The sequence below is a fragment of the Quercus robur genome, chromosome 6, assembly GCF_932294415.1.
Source record: "Quercus robur chromosome 6, dhQueRobu3.1, whole genome shotgun sequence".
Classification (NCBI taxonomy): Eukaryota; Viridiplantae; Streptophyta; class Magnoliopsida; order Fagales; family Fagaceae; genus Quercus; species Quercus robur.
Genome location: NC_065539.1, coordinates 34,402,049 through 34,421,004, shown reverse-complemented (window position 1 = coordinate 34,421,004; position 18,956 = coordinate 34,402,049). Strand labels below are relative to the sequence as shown.

General features: G+C 34.3%; 1 protein-coding gene across 1 annotated transcript in view; it reads right to left on the bottom strand.

The window, feature by feature from the left end:
• Positions 1-5,346, bottom strand: part of LOC126688545 (uncharacterized) — a 37,960-nt gene extending 32,614 nt beyond the window's left edge. The window contains exons 1-5 of the mRNA XM_050383272.1: positions 4,713-5,346; positions 3,376-3,548; positions 3,072-3,156; positions 2,756-2,986; positions 718-890 (exon numbers count right to left, since the gene is read on the bottom strand). Coding sequence (XP_050239229.1) covers positions 718-890; positions 2,756-2,986; positions 3,072-3,156; positions 3,376-3,548; positions 4,713-5,174 — 1,124 coding nt within the window. The 5' untranslated portion in view covers positions 5,175-5,346. The remainder of the gene's footprint in view (positions 1-717; positions 891-2,755; positions 2,987-3,071; positions 3,157-3,375; positions 3,549-4,712) is intronic.
• Positions 5,347-18,956: the final 13,610 nt, after the last annotated feature.

Below are 18,956 nucleotides of genomic sequence, written 5' to 3'. Positions count from 1 at the left end.
ATCTGCAAAACAGTTAAGCATTTGCAGCATTCCTAGCTTGTTCATGGAGACGAGGTATCTGTATGCAGTCTTGCATTGGGTCACCTTCTTCCTCATCTTCTGTCTCCCACAGGAAACTAGCATATGCTGCAAGAACATGACTGAAAAACAAAAGAGCAAAACACGTAATGTCATATATAGCTTATTCTTTTAATATTTTATTTGTAACAAGAAGTGGGGAGGGGAGATTTGAACCCTGGTTCTCCTTCTAAGGAGAGCAAATAATACCATTGAGTTACAACTTACAATGCTCTTAGCATAAGTACTGAGAACTTCCTTTTGCTTTTGGAGTTAAAATATGAACTTATAAATTGCCTACTCTATGTAGACTTTTATCATGTAATGGAAGCCTATCCACCAATGTCTGGAGAATAGGATTTGCACAAGAGAAGTGAGTTAGCGACAACTATTGGTAACTGTCCAAACTTTAAGTATTCTAGATCCCTATTTTTCAATTTCTTTACAAGCCTTTGAAGTGGCACCCAGGATTATCCAATCATAAATAACCTTTTAGATGGGGCTAATTGAGAGTTATCTCCTGCATGATCATGACACAAGTGCGGAATGCAAAGTGTGTGCATTAAGTGTGAAGGAGCATGAGCATCTAACATGATGAGAATATGGGAAAGCTTCTAAAGTTTGAATAGAGAAGCAAGGAATACTGCAGGAAAATTGTACCTATCTCCAGGAGTAGCCTCAACTGCTCTCTCAAAGTAGCACAATGCTTTATTTCTATCATGATGAAGTTCCCACACCAATTTAGCATACTGAGAAATGATTTCACCATCCCTAGGATCAGCTAGTATAGCACGCATGTAAAATTCCTCTGCTGCTGGGAGGTCTTCCTTGGACTGCAGGTTAAACGTAATAATTACATAATTGATATTGGATCAACTTAATGCAGAGACACTGATTTAATATACCACAAATAGGTCAATCATAGAACAAGCTAGCGAAATTAAGGGGAGCCATGCATCATCTTCTCTACACCTGTTTTTCTTATCCCAATCAAGGTTCATGTGCTTTATGGTAAGTGATATATGTTTTTAGAAAATGTTAAGATAGGTATTTCTGTGCTGCCTTTAATTTGTACTCTTAGGTCAAAAATTTATCTTGATTTCATAAAATGGGCTACAGACCTGCAACAACTAATACATACACATATATATATATTTATACTCAAACATGTCGTTTGGGCAAAGGTACCCATAGTAACTTGGATGGATATATTGTAACCGAAAAAATGCAGCTCCTATCATCAACCCTGTGGGGCACAATTCTCTCTCGAGTTATTTGTGTTCATGGATTACTTTGATCTAAAACTTGAAGCAATGGATTCATTCTGAAAAATGATTCATAAGTGGTTATTAAAAGGAGCATTTAAATATTCTTTTGAGTCCATTAACCTAAGTTTTCATCTTCTTCTCAGTATTTTTCAGCAAAATCCAGCTAACTTCATGTGTAGTCATCTTGTTGACTTTTTTGAGGTAGGTAGATAGCGGGGGAGGGGGAGGTGGGGTTTGAACTACAGACACAGGGCAACACAAAGGATGCAATTACCACCGGACTATCACTTGAAGGAACCTTGGTTATCTTGTGGACTAACTATTGATGATGGATATGAAATTTTGTGAAAATTATAATCCAGCTTTGGGACAGTTCAGTGGCTTTTAGTGTCCTCTCTTTGGGGCAACAAAGAGGGCCTATAATTTTTGAAAGCTTAAAATGCCAAAATAGCTACAAATATAAAGAGGCATATGAAGTTTCTGATGTAGTCTCATGATTTCTTGACTTGGGCGAATTTGTCTTGGCTTAATCACTGAAAACCATGGAATGGTTGCCATCTATCCAGACTACTTAATCATAACATCAGGAGCAAAATTGGTAGGATTTATTATATAGACATTACCTTTCAGTAGGAGTTAGTCACAGACATTCATATAACATGTTTGAATATATTTTAATGAATTTAACTACATGTTGAAATCAAATTTTCAGCCATTGGCATTAGGTGCTCATTTTGCTGAAAAATTAGTAGCAAGAGATATGTTTCTTTATGCCAAGATGTATTTACAACATTACAATACCCCCAACCTCCCCCACCCCCCCCCCCCCCCCTCCCCAAACCGCCCTAGAAGGAAAAAGGAAACACACAACGCACACACACACAAGCAGTTGTATCCATCTGTTACAACTCACAGTATATTTTAATCCGTAGTAAGAGCGAAAGGACCCTTAGCTGACATTAATCATAAGAACTTAATGAAAAGGCTAACTGAGAAATGGTATCTCAGTCTAGTAGGTGGGGAAAAATCAGATTATTCAGAAACTTTAGTAAAATCCAGAGCAAAAGCATATGCTTTTCGTATTACTAAAAGCGTTAGATCAGTGTTAGTCTTCCACATAGCTGGATAATGAGTAGGCCACCTATGGGATATGCTATAGAACTGGGTTCCATACAGATGGTGATCTTAAAATCTGTTACCTGTATTGGAATCAATGAGCTCTAGCTCAAATGACACTTGCTCTTCCCACTAGAATGAGTGGAGGGAGGTTGTGGGTTCAAAACTCACTAGTTGTGTGCCCAACTTACCAGTAATAATTAAAAAAATATGTTATCTGTATTGGCCTCACATTCTTGTCAATAGTTGCTTAGTTTAATGAGATGACTATGAAGAGTTGAAACAAAATGGGGAACAGAATGTTCTTATCTTACCTGACACAGGAATTGAGCATAATTTCTTAGAAACAAGGGGTTGTTAGGGCTCTCATCAATCATCTTTTTATAATACTCCTCAACATTGCCAACTTTGCTGGATTCATCTGCAGTAGAATCAGCAACATCAATCCCAAGTGCTGCTGCAAGGTGTAGGGATGGACTAACTAGTCCAATTTCTTCTTTGGATGTTGAGATTTCAATTTCTTTCTTACGTTCTTCCTCTTCAATCTGCACATAATATGCAAGGCATTAGATCAATCCAACTATGTGAAACATTTTCCAGAGTCATCAATTCCTCTGACGAAAGTAACACCTGAATGTGATCTTGACGTGCTTCATCCTCTTCCCCGTCACCCCCTATTTCCCAGAGGAAACTAGCATATGCTGCGAGAACATGGCTGGAAATGAGACTAAAAGGTTAGTTTTAAGACATGATAAACAATCAGGTTGCCAAGTTCAAACTAGGTCATCTGGTTTCTGCAGGTCAGTGACAGGTTTTGCAAACAACTGAGGCTAGAATTTAATCCAGATCAATTTAGTAGAATCTCCAGCTGTTTGAAGTACAAACTTAGGGTTGTATTTCTTTTAGAAGCCAGATGGAGAAAGGAAGTACTCACCTATCTTGAGGAGCAGCTTGAGCAGCACGTTCAAAGTAGCTCAAGGCTCGATCTTGGTCATTAAGGTTTTCCCACACAAATTTAGCATACTGAACCAAAATTTCACCATCTTCAGGATCTGCTAGTGTAGCACGAGAATAGTATTCCACCGCTCCTTGAAGATCTCCCTTAGACTATCATATAAAAAAGAATAAGAAAAAAGAAGTCCACTTCATGCATAAGGTGAGAAATCAACATCTAATTGCAAATGCACTGCATCCCTTCATTGAACATGATTTGGGCATTACTGGTTATTTTTCAATATTTTTGTTATTCCTATTAATTTCCTGTTCATCCATAATTGACATAAATATAATGCTTCTGCAATTGAGTAGTAGATCTTTTTAATCAACAAAGTTAAACTAAGTTTCAACATACACTAATTTCAGCTTTACCAATAAACTATTGGTTGGCAAGAGAAGATTTGTGAGAGACTATATAATTAGGAAGGAAGCATATAATGTCTCAAATGATGGTTTAATTGGTTAGTGGGGCATACATGTGTTAGCAATGGAAACACATCATAGACCTGCAATTTTGGTCTGCTCATCAATCTGATATTTCAGTCAATGTTCACATCTTAACTAAAAATCCTGCTTTGGATTGAGATTTGGTCCTCCAAAATGAAGGTAATTCATTGAAAGTTTCAGTTGCACCACAGATCTGGACTCTTCACCCAAACCCAGACGAGTAATATGTCTACGCTCATGCATAAATTATGCTGTTTGAGACCTCCTCCTCATGACATGAACACACAATTGGCCTTAAAACCTAAGGGCATCAGAGCAGCCCCCCCTCATGTCAAGGTTTCTTCCCCTTGAGGCACTTTTGCTCAGGTATAGTGGTGATACATTTTGGAAAAGGGTCATTGGACGCACATAGTTTATGGTTAGGCCTAGCAATAGGACTATAGAAAAAGTAGCAACTGCAGCAGTAACAGCACTGCCACTGCCGCCATCAACAACAATACTAGTACAGAAGCAAACTGCATAAAAGTACCCTCTCAAGTAAGGTCTATTTAGTGTGTAGCATAGCCTTTGATTTTCGCCACACTTGGATAATTAGAACAAGATTTTTAAAAAGCTTGGACCTTCTGCTCATAATCCCTATTATCAAGCAGATCTGATAAAACAGGGCAACAACAGGAGTTGAAAATAGGTATTTGATCAATCTATGGGTGCACAATCAAGGGTAGAATTCACATGTGTTAGCAGTTCATAGTTCCTCCTAATTTTGTGAAGCTCTAATAAGTTTATATATTGAGAAAGCAGAGAAAAGATGAGAAAAAGAAGACTAACCTGCAAAACCTGAGCATAGTTTCTCAGAAACAAAGGGTGGCAAGGATACTGATCAACCATCTTCCTATAATACTCTTCAACATCACTGCTATCATCAAAGTTCGCAGGAGATAAAAAGTCCCCATCAAGCTCACCACCACCAATACTAAAACTGTCAATACCAAGCCCAGCAGCAAGATACATGGGAGGACTAACAGGTTCATTTCCTACTTCAACACTCAGATTCTGAATCCCGTTTAAAACTTCTTCCTCCTCATCCTCCTTCCCCTCCTCAATCAACCCTATACTCTTCTTATTACCAAAACTGAATTCACCACTACCCATAGCTTCTATGCTCTCTCCTATTGTAACAGTTCTCTCCTGTTCTTCTTTGATAGGATCTTGCAGCCTATTATTATGCTCTCCATCTTGAAACTCATCAGTTGAAGTAAATATCGAGAAAGATGGTGATGTCTGTAACATGGTGGTCCCAGTTAATTTGCTATGTTTATGAAAAAACTCTCTTGGTTTACTTGAATTGCCGAAGTCTTCTATGTCACAATAAGAAACACTATAACTTAAGCCTTCCAAGTTACCATCAGACCAAGCTCGTCGAAAGCCAGAAGATTCAGAGAAGTGGGAAGCACTGTTAGAGACTGGAGATGAGCTGCATGAAACTTGGGAGAAAGAAAGCTTTTTGGAATGGTGATCAAACAGTAGTGGTGGGTGTTTGTTGCATTTTTTATTTGTAGTGTCTAAGTCTCCGGTGGGACTGTCTGAGAAAGGTAACCGATGGGTTCCTGTATGTGGGGTTGAAGAGCGCTTCTTATTAGTAGCATTTTATTGAAGCTTTTAGTAATTTGCTTGCTTAAGATTGCATAAGCATTGCAAGATACAATTGCTTTTTGAGCTGTGGATAGGAAGAGCTTAAAATATCAATTTAAAATGTATAAAATAGAAGAGAACACACAAAATTCAAACTCTTATCCACTATAATTTGAGTGATTAATGATTAATAATACTACTTGATTGTAGTTAATTAGTACATGTTAGGTTGACTCATTTAATTACAATAAAATAAACGGGTTATTTTGAAATGGTTTGGGATTCTAATAAAGTGTGGGATGAGATTTCTAAAGTTTAATTACTCTTGAGTTTAATACTAGAGACATAAAAAGTCTCACAATTTTTGTCACAATTTGTCACGTGACGAGTTGTAAATAGTGAAAGATAAATAGTGGATCCACACCTCCATCACTCATAATTCACCATATAATAAATTATGAGATTTTATGTGTCCCCAGCATTAATCTAGAAGAAATATGTACATAGTTTGTGTCTACACTTTATTGGGTTGTATTTTGTATAGAAAAGAAAAGTTGTGGAAGTCCTAGCAAGATACTTGTGATTCCATTTTAAGAAATGTGAAAGACTGATCACATGAAACTTGATTTACTTTTTTAGTGCTTTCTAAAGATGCAGCCGTGAAACAAGTGACCTGTTAGCACTTAGCAGTTAGCACAACTAAAGATCTCACAACTTATTTTAAATGGGGTGACTTATCAGCAACACTTTAAAAATGTCCCATCTATCTCGGAAGTTTCAGTGAGCCATGTGCCAATCACGAGATCGGATCTCAAAAAAAAAAAAAAGTAGTATATTTTTTTAGAGAGAAAAAAAAAAAAAGAAGTTCTAAGCGGGATTTAAACTCAGTGGGATTATTCAATAACGAATAAGAAGATTAGAAATTTTATTGATGAGTCAAACTCATCCTCTTGTAGCCACATTTCTTTGCTACAGCCTAACTTGTAAATTGTAATGTTTCAAGAAAATGATATGAGCTAAAAGTTTTGTAACTTAGTAGTATAATCTGCTCTCATTTATAAGGAGAAGCAAGGTTGAAATTGTCTATTTTATTGCTGTTACTATTGAATTACATATATGCTAAAAACACCAATGCATTGATGGTTCTTCCCCCTAGGCAAGAATTAATTTTGAGAGGCTTACCAAGAAATAAATAGAAAAAGAAAGCAGTGAAGAGCCTTTTTTTTTTTTTTTTTTTTTAATAAGACATAATAGCATTTTAACTTATAACATCTGTTTCATGATGATTATTATTTATTAACAAGTCAAGACAACAATTGATCTTTTAAGATAGGCGGAGTTTGAACTTTAAATTTCTTGTTCGACATCAAGAGACAATCACGAAGCCAGAATTTGAGTTTAGAGGGGGGAGGAATTTATAAGTGATGCACACATAAAAACATGTGCAAGCAAGTTCTTGAGACTATTTAAATAATAAAAATCCATTCATGTGAAGTCTAAGCGATATTTTTAATACAAAATAACAAATTTGTTATATTGTGCTTACCTATAAGGTGTTTGTTTACACACCAATAATCCATTTTGTGGTTTTATTTTTCAACTCAAAATATCACCTCTGCAAAGATTTTTAGTAACTAGACAAACCTCATGCACTATTCATGTGAATTATGATATTTTGGTTAACAAACTCATAATGTGTATTTTATTTTATTACTTATACACAAATATTCACAGAGAAGAATAAATTATAATAGTAAGAATTCGAGCTTCTTTTATAATTTTGTACAAAACTTAGGTTCAATTCTTTGCGCATGTTTCCCAATTTAAATTCAAACACTTGGTTGCATACTTGCATTAACCAATGAAACTGCAAATAATGTTCTTTTCCAATAACAATTAAGACTAATGCAACTATGTGTTTGAATTTAATTAAAGAATTGAATGCACTGCACCTAAAAAATTATGCCTAAAAGCATTCACATCAGTCTAGCCAAATTAGTTTGAGGTTTTTTTTATTTTTTATTTTTTTTTATAGAGAATATCAACCTATGGCGTTCGCTCCTGATGATGACTCTTTATCATCAGACGTAGACACCAATATGTTTTGGTGTAGGTGTGGATTGAACCCCAAATCTCTTATACAAGCATTAGAGACTTTACTAGTTGAACTAACTGGAACCCACAAATTAGTATGAGGTTAAAAATATAACTAAAGACTCTGAAAACTCTCACATATCAGCCTCCTCAATCTAACCTGATGATGCCAAAATCGCCAGTTGGGTCACTCGTTCAATTCAGATCATTAGACGATCTTGTAGGACCTGCAAGATAAAAGAGAGATAGATTATAGAGACCACCGGGTTGTGCCTGGTGGGGGAGCCTCCGATGCTTAAGTTAGTATCAGTCCATATATTTTGTATATAGATAGTGTTTTGTAGTATTTTGTAGTAGTTTTTGACATACCTTAACTAGTGAGACCAATTATCCCTTTTATAGGTGACTTAGGTAGTTGTTGTACATAAATTAGGGTGATTATTACCTTGATTGTAACGTTTTTTTTTTTCTTGATGAGAGTTTAAGACCTTTGATGGTCGTTATTGAATGTGTTGAGCAGTTATCTTTGATGGTCTACTAATGATGCAAGGTCGTCCATATTAATGGACGACCTTAATGATTTTTCTGGACTTATAAGTTGCCCCCCATTCCTAAGTCTGATTTTGCTTTATGCTGGTCGGGCTTAGGGAATATTCTTGACTTGTTTAGATTCAGGCTTCTTTATCTTCAACTACTTTCTTCTTCAAGAATGGTAGTATTTTTGCGATGACTTCTTAGTATATGCCTTTTGAAGGTCTTTTTGGACGTTCGAGGGATCATAGCTTGATCTTGAAAGTGAGCTAATTTCTTTGGACGATCATTTTTTATTACTACTGAAGAGCAAGCTAATTTCTTTGGACGACCATTTTTGATCACTTCGATGCTTCTTCTTTCATTCATTTTCTAGTTGTCACGTTTGTGTGAGAATCCTTGTCTACTTACACTCGTCTAAGGGAATTTTAGTCACTTAACCACTTTTAGGTGACTTACATCCAGTTACAGAGTTTCGCCATTTAGACTTCGTTAGTGATTTGCATTGGTCTAGCGGAATCTTGTCCATTTTTTTCTTTTTGGGTGACTTACATCTATTTAAGGAATCTTGTCACTTAGGCTTTGTTAGTGATTTACATCTGTCTTGGCGGAATCTTATCACTTAGCCATTTTTTGGTGACTTACATCCGTTTAAGGAATCTTGTCACTTAGGCTTCGTCACTGATTTACATCCTTCTTGGCGGAATGTTATCACTTAGCAATTTTTTGGTGACTTACATCCATTTAAGGCTTCGTCAATGATTTACATCCATCTTGACGGAATCTTATCACTTAGCCATTTTTTGATGACTTACATCCATTTAAGGAATCTTGTCACTTAGGCTTCGTCAGTGATTTACATCCGTCTTGGCAAAATCTTATCACTTAGCCATTTTTTGATGACTTACATCCATTTAAGGAATTTTGTCACTTAGGCTTCGTCAGTGATTTACATCCGTCTTGGCGGAATCTTATCACTTAACCATTTTTTGGTGACTTACATCCATTTAAGGAATCTTGTCACTTAGGCTTCGTCAGTAATTTACATCCGTCTTGACGGAATCCTATCACTTAGCCATTTTTTGGTGACTTACATCCATTTAAGGAATCTTGTCACTTAGGCTTTGCCAGTGACTTACATCCGTCTTGGCGAAATCTTATCACTTAGCCATTTTTTGATGACTTACATCCATTTAAGGAATCTTGTCACTTATTGCTGGAAAGATTCCTTGACGCTATGTCGTTTTGGACCTTCTTGAGGCCATGTTGATATCTGCATTAAGTAGCACATGCACTTGCCAAGACTTGGTTAAACAAGAATTTTAGAACAATTCATATATAAATAATAAGTTTCCAATAGCCTAGATGAGCCTTTTTCTTATTTCCTTGTCATCCTAGAGTTTTACCTCTTTCGTGATCTGTCTAGTAATGCATATATTTTTGCATGAAACCTTACTAGGTGTAAATTTTTATAGACGAATATAAAAGATATAGAGATAAATGTGTTATCTTAAATGACGATATTATTTTATCACATACCCCGATCATTTTATTGTTGGGATCTTCCTGACTAGCTCTTCCTTTTTTAAGATGACGAACTCTTCTCTTTTCAAGGTTTTTTAAGCTCAACATGGTACTTCATGTCTAAGGCCTAGATCTCTTTTGCTTCAATTTTTTTTTTTTTTGGGTGCTTTGACGACTATGGCCATTGCTATCTGTAATAGCAATTTCCTCTTCCTTTTTCTTTAATTGTACGGTTAAGTCACTTCAAAAGTGCTAGCTACATTTTGTTAGGAATGATGATGTACGAATATACAATTGCATGCTATACAATTATGGATGTCATTTGACAAAGTGAATTCTATATGAATCATAGAGAAGTATTCTATGATATAAAAAGAATTTAAGCTATTTGACTACATGCTTCTTTAAGCTGGTCTTTGTTAATTGCTTGCACCATATATAATTTTCAAAGCAATTTAAAAAGATTTTGGTGAGTTGACAGAGATAGAGGAAATTTATCGAGACTTAAAATCATGACCATATTGTGAACACGATCATCTAGCATTTTAAGTTTAGGAGACCTAATAGAACCTCTCAGACTCATGACGATGAAACATTTGCTACTAAGAATATATACAGCCATATTAATTGTGATATTTGTAATAATTTTGTAGCAATATTTTCGACACGTTCTATATATACATATTTGTAGATAATCATGCAAGTTTGATTTGCACTTAGTTATAATAAGTTAATATATGGCATGGATAATTAAAAAGAAAGAAATGAATGAGTTACCTCGGCAAGAGACCTTAAATCACGATACTATTGTGTATATACCTCGATCTTTTCATTGTTGTAGTCTTCTTGATGAGTTATTTTGACACATACATCGTTCTTTTTACCATTGGAGTCTCCTTGCCGAGTTCTCCTCCTTTGAGAATTTTTTTTTTTTTTTTTGTTAAGCTTAACATGATATTTCATGTTGAGGGCCTAGATCTCTCTTGCTTCATTCATTTGAAGAGATGAGAACTAGGCCACATTGTGGTAATTCTTCAAGGTCATTCCAAGGCTATATTTCATTTATCAAAGGACGCAGGTCATCCTATGTTCTTTTATCGTTGTTGTCCATAGTATCTGAAGACGACCAAAGGGTTTGTCCTCGTTCAAACATGAAGGGTGCAGTCCTTTGTTTGATGATAACCAAATGAAAAATCTGTCATGGTTTGAACCCGTATATTTCTTTCTTGGGGCTTAATCTTAGCTTTAATTGTGTACTCAAAATGAGTCACCTCAATAATACTTGCTGCATTTTGTTACAAATGACAATATCCAAATAGGCAAATTGCATGTTGAACTATAATAGATATCTTTTGACGAAGTGAACTAAATGTGAATCATAGAGAAGTATACTATGATATATGAAGACTAAAGCTACTAACTATATGCTTCTTTAAAGTGTCAAAGTTAAAGCTGATATGTCCATTATTTTGGATACTCAAGTGTCCAAAGTATATCAAAAATGATTTTAAGATAAAAAGAAGTGTTTGATGTTGTGATAGCATGTGCAATAAGTTGGTAAGATATGAACTAGAGAAACGGTCATGATTTTTTTTTTTAAATGGTGTAGCGAATATTTTATTCTAGACCTCAAGTTTCTCTATTTTGACCTTACTAAATCATATAAGTAATTAACTATCAAAATAACAAACTGTTGTAGATATTTAAAGGATAGAAAGGGTTGAATCTTTAAATAATGCAATTCATCACGTCCTACAATACTATTATGGTAAAACCATAATAATATTTGGTTCCACTTTTTAGTGTCTCAACATGGCATATTTTAAAAAGAATTTGACTTCACCTTTCTTACAGTCTCAGTAATTATAGAGCTAGACTAAAGGAAAGTATAGGATTTCCTTGGATTTTTTTTTTTTTTTTGACTGTCTGCCTTAGTTTCATTTCGCATTTAGTTGGTAACTTATGCAATTCCTTAAATTTAAGATATATACATTACACACATCAAAATCAAGTTCTGAAGATTAAGTTAACAAGAGAGAGAATGAGTAAGGTTTAATTACCTGTTTGCCTTGGGACTTTTTCTAGAAATTGAATATCTGAGCTCACCTTTGCAAGGATCTTAGAACAGGCATACTTGGCTTGGAACCACTTTGTTCACATGGCAAGTGATTTAGATGTGTGTGTGCAGTACTTTGGGTACCCTTCTAAGCTGATTTCTTTTCAACGAGCTCTTCTTTGGTGGGTTGACATTGGCTTCAAAGCTATTGGGGCTTGACTCCCCATTTGTGATGTCAAAGGAATTTTCATAACCTTTGGTTGTATTACCCTTTTCCACTTAAGGGTTTTTGATATTTTTCTTGGCAGGTTCTTCTTGACAATTTCTTAAGAATATAGGTACAATCAAGCTAGCCTAATTACACTAGTGAATAGTTTAGTACTTTTACTATGCCAAGTGTTAGACTTGGAGCAACCTTGTCAAGTATAAAATTCACAAATGCTATTAACTACAAGTACATAAAATTTGTTGTGGCTTATAGGCGGTTGATACATCCATAACATAGTCTTTAGCATAGTATACCTTAGCACGTTTGCATAACATAAAGAAAATGTAATTTAATTCATTCCGAGCACTAAAATAATGGCTTAATTTGTGAAAGTATGATGCTCAAATATATAGAGACCACAAAAGTTTCCATGAAACCATGTGGTGGATTTGTGGACGCATCATATGGCCACTTTGATTGAATCATACATGTGGAAAGTGTGACACTATTGAGAGTCCCACATTTTTTTCCCTTTGAACGTTGCTAGAAGGCATGGTCATGTATAGATGGAAGGAACCATTTAGGTTCTCCATTCTCAAAATCAAAGCAACATGTATTTGTACATGGAAAAGTTTGAACAGTAAATTTGGTATGTTCTATTATGGAACATTTCAACATATAAAATCTCATAATATTTTTTAAAATGATTTTTGCTTAACAATTGCCGTATTTCTATAAGAACTGAAGTTTGTAATTCTTTGGGTCTTTCAATCCTAGTCCCACCTTGCATTCACTTTGAAAACTATTTTGTGTGTAGGGCCGAATAGGCCATTTTTGCATTTTACTCCTAATGCTCTTTTTATTATAAATCTTTTCAGATTGTTCTTTGAAAAAGAATGTGTCATTGGTCAATTGACAAACTAATAACTTGTGCATAACGTATACTTTTCTATTTCTATATTTATCTTTTACTGTTGTCATCAATAAATACAAATATAAATTTGGGGGATGACCCTATTATACAGCTTTGCTACCCGTGAATATCAACCAAGATATTATCAGCGTGCTGTGTACCATTTATTTTCCTTCTTTAGTGTACCATTAATTTGACACCATTAAAAGGACACAAACGGTTTGTTTTAGTTATAGTAGGAAATAAAGCTTTCTATAGGCCACAATAATGATATCAAGGTCATAATGTTTGACTTATATTTGGGCTTTAATGGTGGGGTATATTAAAGAGAAAACGGTAAGATTCTTTGGTGTCTGACCTCTTTACATTCTCTTTTCCCTTGCCATATAATATATATATACATATATATATATATATATATATTTATATATATACACGTTGTATTCTTTGAACGTGCATAGGCTGTAGCTATAAATCCTCACAATTGTACAGCTGTTCAAATCAGACTTTAACACCCAAAATTGGAATCTTAAATTCATCAATCAAGGCTATTTTAAAGCTAGTATATTTTTTCTTGAAATATTTCTAGGTTTTATATTTTTATTTTTCCTCAAATTGATTAATTCTAATTCACGCTATTCTATTGACTACCGTAGATTTTTTTATCAACACTTAACGTAGAGCAAATTCTTTAAGGAAAGAAAAGTGTAGCATGACATAAACTTAACGCTATTCTATTGTCTAGCCTTAACGTGGAGCTAATTTTTTATTAACATTTAATGCTATTCTATTGTCTAGCCTTTTCCTTTCAAGGAAAGAAAAGTGTCTAGTAATTTCTTTCGTTAATTCTTTAACTCCTTGACGCATAGGTGTCTTTTGAGGGTAGTGTAGCATGAAATAAACTTAAATTATGTTTGCAAATAATGAGATGAAAATAACTCATCTGACCTAAAGACCCAAGAATTGGGTCACGTTGTTGTGATTCGTCCAGGTTGCTTCTAGAAATTTGGAGATGAAAGTTCTATATTTCCTTCTAAAGGTCATTCAGTGCTCCTTTTGACAGCGCACTTGCTACCTGACAATGACCAAGGAGATGGCCTATAGTCACTCGATCTTGAGATGCTTTCGGGTGATCTCATTGTCATCAATTAGTTTCACCAAATATTGCAACTATGGTCATGCTTTGGGTTTAACTTGCATCGAAGACATTATTGGTCACCACTTTTCTCTAACTTCAGCCATTGCCGCTTGGAATGGTAGTTTTCCTAGACCTTTCTAGGATCCTTCGTAGTTTGTATTTCTTGATTTCTTCCCACATAAGGGAAGAATGACAATCCCTTGAAAGAGACAATGATGAAAGGGGTTTCATGGAGGAGATCTTGCAAATTTTCGACTAAGCGACCCTTTTGTTGCAAGAAGAGCTAGATGACTAATCTCCCCAAAGACAGCGCCAAACTGATGATGCCAAAATCGTCAATTGGGTCACTCGTTCAATTCAGATCATTAGACGATCTTGTAGGACCTGCAAGATAAAAGAGAGATAGATTGAAGAGACCACCGAGTTGTGCCCGGTGGGGGAGCCTCTGATGCTTAAGTTAGTATCAGTTCATATATTTTGTATATAGATAATGTTTTGTAGTATTTTGTAGTAGTTTTTGACATACCTTAGCTAGTGAGACCGATTATCCATTTTATAGGTGATTTAGGTAGTTGTTGTACATAAATTAGGGTGATTATTACCTTGATTGTAACGTTTTTTGTCTTGATGAGAGTTTAAGACCTTTGATGGTCGTTATTGAATGTGTTGAGCAATTATCTTTGATGGTCTACTAATGATGCAAGGTCGTCCATATTAATGGACAGCCTTAATGATTTTTCTGGACTTATCATAACCTAAAATTTTAGAAATGAGAAGTTGTATGCCATATCCAGCGAGCACCATTCCTCGCCACAACTAAATATAAAATTTTTTAATCTCTCTCTCTCTGGTAGACCCATCTCTCTCTCTCCCCTCTCACATGTTCTCTCTCTTTCTCTCTCCCCTTTTCTCTTCCTACTATTTTCAGGCCTACACCCTTAGATGTGGGTTATAGTAGTTGCGAAAGTTGCCGATCTGAGATGGGTTTGCATTTTTGGTGAGGTTGAAGAGGCTAAGGTGGGTTTTTGTTCTTTGTGGGTTATTATTATTTTTTGTGGTTGAGGCATCTAGGTTTGTGTTGTAGTTGAGACATAAGGGTTTTTTGTAGATGGGATTGTGTTTGTAAAGGAGAAGGTGGGTTTGTGTTTATGGATGGTATTGGTGGTGCGTTTGCGAAGGAGAAGAAGCCAAGAAGGTGGGATTTGGATCCTCTCCATTTCTATTTGAAATGGAGAGTGTCTAGTTAAGGGACTGGATCTTTTTAAAAAAGATCTATGGTCAACAATGTGACAGCTCATAACTTAACCCAATATCAATCTTAACTGTAGTTAAACACTTAAACTAAACCACTCTTTAACTCAACCGGACAAAGTCTATTGAAAAAAGAAAAAATAAAACATAAAAAGAAAGAAGAGAAAGAGTCATAGCTGTTTTTGGAGGGAAAAGTGAAAACCAAAGAGAACACATCTTAGAGAACACATTCATAGATTCAGATTTTTGATTATTTTGGAGGGAATACATCTCAGAGGCTGTTTTGAAGTCTTACATTTCCAATTGAATGTCAAGGTTACAAATTGTAACACTTTGATTCCATACATCTGTTTCAGAAAAATTGAAAAATCAGGTACAATCACACAAATAAATGTGAAAGCCATTATAACTTGTAATAAAAGTCATTAGAAAAATACAAAGTAAGAAATACAAAAAGTCATTAAATTTCCCTCTTTTTTTCCATCAGCCTTGACATTTTGATCCACCAAAAAAGAAGCGCCCAATGAATCTAAGAAACCTATGTGCAAAATAAGTAATTCAACATTTATAATCCAAATTCATATCCAAATAATCAAACCATGCCTAAATCCAAAATCATTCCATATCTGGGACGAAAATCAAACAAACTCAACTATAATATCACCTACCTAAATAAAAAATCAAAGCAAATCTGGGGAAAGATCCACAAGTTCATCTTCCAAACCAGATCCCATCAAGTCACCGCCAATGACCATTGCTAACACCACTAGCCCCAATGAGCACAGCACTACCAGACCTGACCTTATCGACTTGGAGTGAGCCACTGTTCTCCCATGTCTACCTTGCAACCCCATCAAATCTGGTTTGTGTTCTTAGCGTCCATCTCTGTTGTGCATTTTTCTTTTTCAATAGAGTTTACGCAAAGTAAAACAATAAGTGAAGAGTTTAACCCCGGTTGAACTTGAAGAGTTAAGACTGTTAACCTCGGTTGAACTTGAAGAGTTAAGTGATTTGAATTTTAATTGATGTGGCATAGTTTAGGCCTTCGATTTATTTCAAGCGAATCCTGTCCCTTAACTGGACCAAGAAGGTGGCACTTTTTGGGGAAAAGGATTAATAAAAAATTATTTATTTATTTTGGGAGAGAGGAAAAAATATTTAAATAAAGTAGAGAAATAAATTTTGAGATTCACGTATGTATGCGTTTATTACAGTAGCAAAAGTGCAGTTGTTTGGATTAGTTTAGTAAGAGCATCTACAGTAATGGAACTAAAAATTTAGCTATTTGGTATTACAAAAAATTATTTTATCTATTTTACCTACTCACTTTACAAAACATCGATCTATTTTAACTTTCAATACAATAAAATAATATAATCACAATAAAATAATATATTTACTAAAATATGATTGTCGCAAAGGATACTTTTTCCATCAAGTGGTGCTACAAGGACTACTATGTTTTTGGACGTTCTTTATTTTGACGAAATTTATTTATTTTTATTTAAAAAAAATACATGGATATATAATTAGTCAATGAATATGAATTTTATTTGATTTATAGATGGTGGAAAACCAACTACAATATTTGAATTTTTTAAACAAAAAGTAATAGGCAAAAACATATTTTTAGTTCCTATATTTTGGGCTAGTTTCCATTTTGGTCCTCACATTTTTATTTAGTTCCTATTTTAGTCCTTAAAATTTTGAAATTGTTTTCAATATCGAACTTACCATCATCTCACTAATAGAAATAGTTTACATAATACACAGAGTGCACAATTGGGAGACTGAATGCCAGCATGGTAATTAAAATAATACTAAATTTAATAATAAATGCCATGTCAACATTCACATCATGTGACTTTTAAAATTTAATTTATCGATTTTAACAAAATAAAAAATACATAAATTCAAATATGGGTTCATCTTGAACAAGAACACAAACCTAGAAAATTCAAACACAAAATAAAAACCCAAAAAATCAAAAACAAGAAAACAAACCCATAAATTTTTTATTAAAAAAAAATGGTATTTTCCTTTATTTGGCATTTCCTTTTTTTTTTTCTCTTAGAAAATAAACACACACAAACCTAGAAAATCAAACCCACACAACACCAAAACAACACTCCCTCTTTGTCTCTCATCTCAAACTCTCTCTCTCTCTCTCTCATCAACCGTGATTAGACAAGCCAAGCATTAAAGATAACACCACCTCTCTCTCTTTGTCTCACAATGTTGAATCTGTTGGAGTTGTGGGATCTATGATAGCTTATTTGAGTTTAGATCTATTATGGATTGGTTGGGCTTGCTGTTGTTGTGAGCCGAATTGGATGGGTTTTTCTGGGTTTATGTGTTTGTTTGATTCAATGAGCTGAGTTGGCCATGTTGGTTGAATTTGTTGTTGATTGTTTGAAATAAACTGGGTTTTGTTTGAGTTTTTGGGTTTTTGAGTGTTTGAGATTTCTGGGTTTTCTTTGATTTTATGATTTTGGCTATGAATCTTTGGGGAAGAAAGAGAAAAACTTATGGCTTTTCAGCATGGGTCTTTGTTCCAACATTCATCTGATCACCGTTCGATCATTCCATCCAATCATTTCCACTATGATTCTCTCTAATTTTCTTCAAATTTCAATGAGTAATCTCTTAAAGCTTCTGAAGCTGGTTTGAGTTTCAATAGGTTTTTTTTTTTAATAAAATCTCAGCTGGTTTCAGTTTCAATGGGTTTGAAGGAAGTTGATTTGAGTGTAAATCTAAAGTTTCAAGTCCTTTAGTTGATTCAATGGGTATATGTTGATTTTTTTCCCATTTTGGATTGTGATTTTTTTGTGTTTTGGATTTTTTTTTCTTTTATTAGTAACAGGTTTGAATTTAGTTTGAATGAATTTTGATTTGGTCATTGTTCTCTTCTCAAATTTTATTGCATTATTGATTTGATTTTAAGTGGGAAAGGAAGTTGATTCAATGGGTTTAATTTTGAATTTGTGTTCTTGGGTTTGATTTTCTGGATTTGTGTTCTTGTGTTTGAATTTTCTAGATTTGTGTTCTTATGAGTTCTTGTTCAAGATGAACCAAAATATGAATTCATGTGTTTTTGGTTTTTAATTCTTTATATATTTTTTTAATTTTGGTAAAATTGATAATTTAAAAAAAAAAAAAAAATCAAACGCTGATGTGAATGTTAATCTGATTTTTTTTTTTTTTTTAATAGTCATGTAGGCTATTTCCACTCCTAAGATGATGATAAGTACGACATTGAAAAGAATTTCAGAAATTCAGGTACTAAAATAGAAATGAAAAAAAAAAATGTGGGAGCAAAATGGAAACGAGCCCAAAATATAAGGACAAAAAAATATTTTTACCAAATAAAAATTATTCAAAAGCCAATATTGGTGATGCCGTATTGTTTAATATTGATATCCCAATTTTTGAAAATCCTTATACAAAAGATTGAAAAAATTGAAATCAATGAAATTGGCATTAATTTGTTAGAGTGTGATCCTAGAGTAAATAAGAAAATATGAGATTATCATGTTAATTAGAGATGAAAATTTCTGCCTGACCCGCGGGTACCCGGCCCGATAAAAAATAGGGTCGGATTTGGGTTAAAAAAAAAAAAAAACCTGAAACAGGTCCGGGTATGAAAAAACCCAGCCTGAACCCGGCCCATTGCCCTTCCTAATGTTAATCAACATGATAAAATATATATATAAATTATTTTGTGT